The sequence below is a fragment of the Mustela lutreola genome, chromosome 2, assembly GCF_030435805.1.
Source record: "Mustela lutreola isolate mMusLut2 chromosome 2, mMusLut2.pri, whole genome shotgun sequence".
NCBI classification, from domain to species: Eukaryota; Metazoa; Chordata; class Mammalia; order Carnivora; family Mustelidae; genus Mustela; species Mustela lutreola.
Genome location: NC_081291.1, coordinates 7,028,667 through 7,036,699, shown reverse-complemented (window position 1 = coordinate 7,036,699; position 8,033 = coordinate 7,028,667). Strand labels below are relative to the sequence as shown.

Genomic DNA, 8,033 nt, shown 5'->3' with positions numbered 1-8,033 from the left:
ATGGATCTCTTTAACCTTTCCCTAAGCTACTCCAAAATGATCCTGAAGTAAGATTATGATAACTGGAAGGAGGAAGATGACATTGACCATTATCTACAACACAATGTACTTTTATTGAGGGTTTCCTAAATGTCAGGCTCTGAGGTATGTGTTTTACTTAGCTTGTTTGGTTTCATCTGCATAATCTATTCCAAATTGTAAGTGCACACATTATTATTATTTTACATAAAATGAAAAGAGTGTAGCATTTTATGTAATGTGTGCCAGGTCATGACTTAGAAAGGGTTGAATGTTTGAATCTGGGCATCAGACTAGTCTTCTCCTCTGCCAACCCAAAATGGTTATGTCACTCCCTCTAGGGGTTTCTGGCAGACCACTGTTGGAGAGCAGTAGATAGTACTTCCTGCATCAACTATAGGAATAATGGCTGAAATCATAGGCAGTGATCATTGACACATGATTATTTAGGGAGATCTCTCTCTCTCTCATCCCTGCTCCTGGATTTTCGCTTCAACTGTTCACCTCCTCCTCCATCCTTTCTTTAAAATATTTTATTTATTTATTTGAGTTAGAGAGCTAGTAAGAGAAAGAGGAGGATCAGGGAAGCAGAGGGAGAGGGAGAAGCAGGATCCTCGCTGAATAGTGAGCCCAAAGTGAGGCTCTGTCCCAGGACTCAGGATCATCCTCAGCTGGAGGCAGATGCTTAAGTGACTGAGCCACCCAGGCTCCCCTCTCCTCCATTCTTATAATCAGCCTTCTCATTCACAAAGGGAGACACAAAATGTCCATTTCTACTCAGGAAACCAAATAGGGTTTAAAATGTATCTCAAATGTACCTGTAGTTAAAACTTCTGTACCTCTGCTTAAAACTTTCAGAAATTCTGGAAACAAGGAAGTTCATGGGACTCAGAGTATGACAATTTAATTTTGAAACTTGTCTGCTCCACTTATTATTAGTGTGCTATGCGGCAAGTCCCAGGTATCTCTGAGAATTAGGGCTATCATCTAAGTTGATTCCTAGTTGATACAGCTCAGCTGAATAAGGATTTTTGAAAAAAGATTTTATTTATTTGACAGACATAGATCACAAGTAGGCAGACAGACAGGCAGGAGAGAGGGGGAAGCAGGCTCCCTGAGCTGAGCAGAGAGCCTGATGCGGCACTCAATGCCAGGACTCTGGACTCCATCCCAGGACCCTGGGATCATGACCTGAGCTGAAGACAGAGGCTTTAACTCATGGAGCCACCCAGGCACCCTTCAACTTAATAAGGATTAAAATGGATGCCTTCCATGCAATAAATATGTGATGAATGCATAAAGTAGAGCATAATAAAATTTTTAAAGATTTTATTTATTTGAGACAGAGAGAGAGAGAGAGAGAGAGAGGAGAAGCACAAGCAAGGGGAGGGGCAGAGGGAGATGGAGAAGCAAACTCCCTGCTGAGCAGAGAGATCCAGGTGGGGCTGGATCTTGAGATCATGACCTGAGCCAAAGGCAGATACTTAATCAACTGAGCCACTTAGGTGCCCCCAAAGGCAAACTAAATTTTAGGTATTTTATTACTAAGAATGATAAAATTAATTCTCATGTCATTAGACAATATCTGGTGACCAGAAATTGCGATTTCCCTACAGCTTTAGCAGGACTTTTCACCTTTGTTTATACAAGTACATCTTTAGCATATGGAGGGAAACAACTGAGTCTCATTTATTTCTCAATCCCCAGAGCCTATACTTTGGCACAGAGGAGGCATCAAAATTTTAAAAATCTCAGTTCTTGGTGCTCTGATACCCTTCAGGAGAGTTTCTCTAGGGTAAATGTGTATGGAGAGAGGTGAATAATGAAGAAAACAATGAGGAAATGAGTTTTAAGAAATACGTGTCACACTGAGAAATACCCCTGAAAGTACTAGGGTATATGACCACAAGTGTGAATAATTTATTTGTGAATTGTTTGAATAAACAATAGGGACACAGTACTGGATGCCCATTTGTTTCATTTTTCCAACCCTCTTTTCTTTTTCAGAAGGTGTCCAAGCTACATAGAACCACAAAATCTTTTTTTTTTTTTTTTTTTTTTTTTAAAGATTTTATTTATTTATTTGACAGAGAGAAATCACAAGTAGATGGAGAGGCAGGCAGAGAGAGAGAGAGAGAGAGAGAGGGAAGCAGGCTCCCTGCTGAGCAGAGAGCCCGATGCGGGACTCGATCCCAGGACCCTGAGATCATGACCTGAGCCGAAGGCAGCGGCTTAACGCACTGAGCCACCCAGGCGCCCAGAACCACAAAATCTAACACATGTCTCAGAATTCTTCCTCACGGGACTCTCAGATGATCTGGAACTGCAGCCCCTTCTCTTTGGACTGTTCCTGTCCATATACCTGGTCACAGTTCTGGGGAATCTGCTCATCATCCTGGCTGTCAGCTCTGACCCCCACCTCCACACCCCCATGTATTTCTTCCTGTCCAACCTGTCCTTGGCTGACATTGGTTTCACTTCTACCACAATCCCCAAGATGATCGTGGACATCCAAACTCAGAGCAGAGTCATCTCCTATATGGGTTGCCTGAGTCAGATGTCTTTTTTGATCCTTTTTGGATGTATGGATGGTATGCTTCTGACTGCGATGGCATATGACCGGTTTGTGGCCATCTGTCACCCTCTACACTACTCAGTCATAATGAACCCCCGCCTCTGTGGCTTTTTAGTTTTGTTGTCTTTTTTTGTTAGCCTTTTGGACTCCCAGTTGCACAATTTGATTGTGTTACAACTTACCTGCTTCAAGGACATGAAAATTTCTAATTTTTTCTGTGACCCTTCTCAACTCCTGAACCTTGCCTGTTCTGACACTTTCACCAATAACATAATCATGTATTTTGTTGGTGCCATCTCTGGTTTTCTCCCTATTTCAGGGATCTTTTTCTCTTACTATAAAATTGTTTCCTCCATTCTGAGAGTCCCATCCATAGGTGGGAAGTACAAAGCCTTCTCTACCTGTGGCTCTCACCTGTCAGTTGTTTGCTTATTTTATGGAACTGCTATTGGAGTGTACCTTGGATCAGCATTGTTGCCTTCCCCCAGGAAGGACATGGTGGCCTCTGTTGTGTACACTGTAGTCACTCCCATGCTGAATCCCTTCATTTACAGCCTGAGGAACAGGGATATCAAGAGTGCCCTATGGAGGTTCCTCAGAAGAACAGGCTAATCTCAGTATGTGCACAATCCTTTTTGAAGTGTGGGTTGAAAAAATCAGCAAAACCAAACATGTAGACCAGCAAATACTGCTTTCTTGGTCACATTATTTTTTCAGTCTTATAGTTCCCATTCCTCTTCATGTTTCATATATGAATATTACTTTTTAAAATTTGTTTTTAATTGGTTTGCAGGAGTATTCTGGGATGCCTTGTACATCATAACAAATGCATGAGAGGTTCTTCTCAATGACCTGGTATCCAGGTGAAATGTAGAACTCTCTATCTCTCTTTTAAAAGATTTATTTGTTCATTTGAGAGGGGGAGGAGGGGCTTAGGTAGAGGGAGAGAGAGAGAACATCAAGAGGACTCCCCACTGAACTTGGAGCCTGTCACAGGGCTCTATCTCATGATCCTGAGATCATGACCTGAGCCAAAACCAAGAACTAGATGCTCAACCAACTGAGCCACCTAGGTGCCCCTACAAGTCTCTTCAGATACTTAAATTTTATGTTCTCTTCCATGGTTCCTGTGTACTTTCCATACCAATCTTGCATCTCTCAAAGCTGTTTATGTGGGTAAAGTCTAAGGATGTTGTTTACTGGTCCTCAACCATGGATTTTGTTAGACTCTCCTGAGGAGTCTTATAAATAATGATGACTGAGTCTTATCACCAGAGATTCTGACTTAGTTGGACAGGTGTGTGTGTAGGTATGAGGATTTTTAAAAAACACCCAAGATGGTTTAGATGTGAGTTCCTAAAGAGATCAAGCTCAAAAGGGTAAGTTGTGAAAAAATTATTGTAGTTCCAGGCAATGGTTTCTTTTTCAAATGTTTTCTTCAAATAATTGACCTCCAATACTGTAAAATTTTTTTGTGTGCTGGTTGGTTAAGTCTCTCTACTTCAAACTCATCTTTCTATACTTATCTTGTAATACTAAGGGTGAGTCTCTTGAAATCACTGCTTTATTTTCCCTCTGGCTTTCTTGTTATATATATATATATATATATATATATATATATACACATTTTTTCCTTTCTTCAAATTTTTACTTAAATTCCAGTTAGTTAACATACAGTGTAATATTAGTTTCATGTGTAGAATTTAGTGATTCATCACTTACATACCACACCCCATGTTCATCATAAGTACCCTTCTTAATACCCACCACCCATTTAACCTATCCCCCTGCTCACCTCCCCTCCAGTAACCCTCAGTTCATTTTCTGTACTTAAGAGATGTTACATATTTTTAATAATGGCCAGCAAATGTCTTTCTACTCTAAAATTAAGTAAAGTTCACTATTCCCTTTAAACCCCTAGGCACTTGGTATTTACTGGCTTCTTGTTTTTCACCACATTGTTTCACTTTTTGCTTTGTCCTACAGAAGCTATTTAACCAACTACCTACACTCAATTCTCTTTATTAAAATAATTAGCTTGAATTCTTTTTTCTATTTATTTATTTGAGAGAGAAAGAGAGAGAGAATGGGAGTGGGGGGAGGGGCAGAGGGAGAGGGAGAGGGAGAGAATCTTAAGCAGACTCCATGTTGAGAATGGAGCCCACAGGTCATGATCCCAGGGTCCTGGGATCGAGCCCTGCATCAGGCTCCCTGCTCAGTGGGAAGCCTGCTTCCTCCTCTCTCTCTGACTGCCTCTCTGCCTACTTGCGATTTCTGCCTGTCAAATACATAAATAAAATCTTTAAAAAAAGAGAGAGAGAGAATGGAACCCAAATGGGGGCTCGATCCCATGATCTTGAGATCATGACCTGAGCTAAAAACAAGAGTCAGGCATTTAAACAATGGAGCCATCCAGGTGCCCCTGATATCTTTTTTCTTGACTGAGCCCTGAATGTTAAATTATAACATGAGGAGAAAGGTATGTTATGAGTTGTGTGCAGTTGGAACATTACAAAATAAGCTCATAAAATAAAGGTGGTTTTACAGATATATCTTTGTTAGGAGTGTACAACTGAGATCTAAGTACTAGATCTCAGTACATATTTCCTGTAGATGGGTGACTCTAATGATACCTGAGGATTACTAAGTCACAAATTTCATCATAAATAAATAGTGCTTTGTCTTCATTTAAAAATTCCTCAGCAGCAAAGGTTTATATTGTTAACAAAGAGGAATTCTTTTCTTTCTGTAGTAATGGCCTGTTTAGAACTTCACTTTGTTACCATGCTTCCTTGTCTTCTGTCATTGGTAAATCAATCTTTGGGCTCCATTTGGTTCTTATTCTTCTTCTTTCTCCTCCTCCTCCAACTCCTTCTTTCCTTCTTCCACCTCCTCTTCCTCTTTCTCTTCTTTTCCTCCTCTTCCTCCTTCTTCTTCGATTTAATTTATTTATTTGTGTGAGAGAGAGAGCATAAGCAAGGGGTTAGACAGAGGGTGAGGGAGAAGCAGGGTCCTCACTCAGGGAGGGATCCTGACATGGGGCTTGATCCCATGACCTGAACTGAAGACAGATGCTTAACTGACTGAGGCACCCAGGGACCTCCATTTGGTTCTTCAATAAGAGTATCCATCTTTCTTTAGAAATGTCATATATAGATTTTTGGTTGTAATCTGTAAACTGTGGAAAGAACCAAGATGCCCTTCAATGGACAAATGGTAAGAAAGATGTGGTCCATATACACTATGGAGTATTATGCCTCTATCAGGATGAATACCCAACTTTTGTATCAACATGGATGGGACTGGAAGAGATTATGCTGAGTGAAATAAGTCAAGCAGAGAGAGTCAATTATCATATGGTTTCACTTATTTGTGGAGCATAACAAATAACATGGAAGCCATGGGGAAGATGGAGAGGAGAAGGGAGTTGAGGGAAATTGGAAGGGGAGGTGAACCATGAGAGACTATGGGCTCTGAAAAACAACCTGAGGTTCTTGAAGGGGCGGGAGGTGGGAGGTTGGGGGAACCAGATGGTGGGTATTAGGGAGGGCCCGTGTTGCATGGAGCACTGGGTGTGGTGCAAAAACAATGAATATTGTTATGCTGAAAAGAAATAATAAAAAAAAAAGAATAGGAAAGAGAGTAGAAAAAAATGCGAGATAGGAAAATACTCCACTGCCCAAATATGGGCTAAAAAATTTGAAAATTTTAGCAACTCAAAGTTCATTTCTGAGCCTCAGAATTCTCAGCAGCAAATTAGGTGTAATAGAGCTTATCTTCCAAGGCCATGCAGTAATTGTAAATAATCGTGCCATGGTTCAATCAGATGGTAGTTTCCCATCAAATGGTAAATCCTATTATAACATTAAGGAAGTTAATTTAAATAAGCATCCCAGTAATTTATAAGTAACTTGATGTGTGGCTTTGAATATGATACATAACATTTTTCTATTTAAATTTCTCATCTATAGAGTTATGACAACAAGAACACTTAAATGAAAGGCTGGTTGAGAAGATATATTAAATGTGCTTAACATAACATGATTTAGCATATAGTAGAAGATCAATAAGAGCAAACTGTCATAATCAATATATTAACAGGCCATTGTATGGTTTGAACATATAGGCTTTGTGGGCCAAAATCTGATTTGCAAAATCAGCTCTTCTAACTCATTACCTGAATGCTCTGGGATATATTTTTAATAATTTTTTGGCCTCTAATCATTCATTTTAAATGATATTTAGCTGAAAGCATTCTAGGATTAAAAAGACAATGTGCAGGGGCACCTGGGTGGCTCAGTGGTTTAAAGCCTCTGCCTTCAGCTCAGGTCATGATCTCAGGGTCCTGGATCAAGCCCATCAGTGGGAAGCCTGTTTCCTCCTCTCTCTCTGCCTGCCTCTCTACCTACTTGTGATCTCTCTCTCTCTGTCAAATAAATAAATAAATAAATAAAATCTTAAAAAAAAGACAATGTGCACATGGTAAGAACCAAATAAATATAGATCCCATCATCATCATCATCTACCCTGTGGTTGATATATTTATATTTCAACTTTATTGAGAATATTTGATAGGCAAAATTGTGTAAGCTTAAGATGTACAATGTGTCAATTTGGTACCCTAATATATTGCAAGGTGATTACTACCATAGAGTTAGCTAACACTTACATTATGCCACATAATTACCATTTCATTTTTGTGGTGAGAACATTAAGGATCTATTTTCTTTCTTTCATTTTTTAAGATATTTATTTATTTATTTGACAGACAGAGGTCACAAGTAGGCAGAGAGGCAGGCAGAGAGAGAGAGGGAGGAAGCAGGCTCCCTGCTGAGCAGAGACCCTGATGTGGGGTTCGATCCCAGGAACCTGGGATCATGACCTGAGCCAAAGGCAGAGGCTTTAGCCCACTGAACCACCCAGGTGCCTCTAAGATCTACTTTCTTAGCAACTTTTAAATATATAACACAGTATTGTTAACTATAATCATCATGCTGTACATTAGATCCCCAGAACTTATCTATCTTATATCTGGAAGTTTGTACCCTTTAACCAACATATCCCTACACCCCTTCCCCTGCCAAGGGAGCCACTTTTAAACTTTTTGTTTTTATGAGTTTGGCTGCTTCAGATTCCACATATAAGAGCTATCATGCAATATTTGTCTTTCTCTGACTTATTTCACTTAGCACAATGCCCTTAACATCCATCTCTGTTGCAAATGGCAGAATTTGTTTCTTTCTTATAGCTGAATAATATTCCATTGTGTGTGTAGGTATATATGTCACATCTTCATTCATTCCTTTGTTGACGAACAAAGGTTATTTTGGATAATGTGAATAATGCTGCAATGAACAAGGGAGCACAGATAACTCTTGGACATCCTCTTTTCATTTCCTTTGGATATATGTCAAGAAGTAAGATTGCTGGATCATATTGT

The 8,033-nt window shown here is 39.8% G+C and overlaps 1 protein-coding gene across 1 annotated transcript; it reads left to right on the top strand.

Moving 5' to 3' along the window:
* LOC131823096 (putative gustatory receptor clone PTE01) lies at positions 1–3,205 on the top strand. Its single transcript, XM_059159076.1, has 3 exons — positions 1–47; positions 1,969–2,042; positions 2,277–3,205. The coding sequence occupies exons 1-3, from the start codon at positions 1–3 to the stop codon at positions 3,203–3,205; spliced, it is 1,050 nt and encodes a 349-aa protein (XP_059015059.1).
* Positions 3,206–8,033: the final 4,828 nt, after the last annotated feature.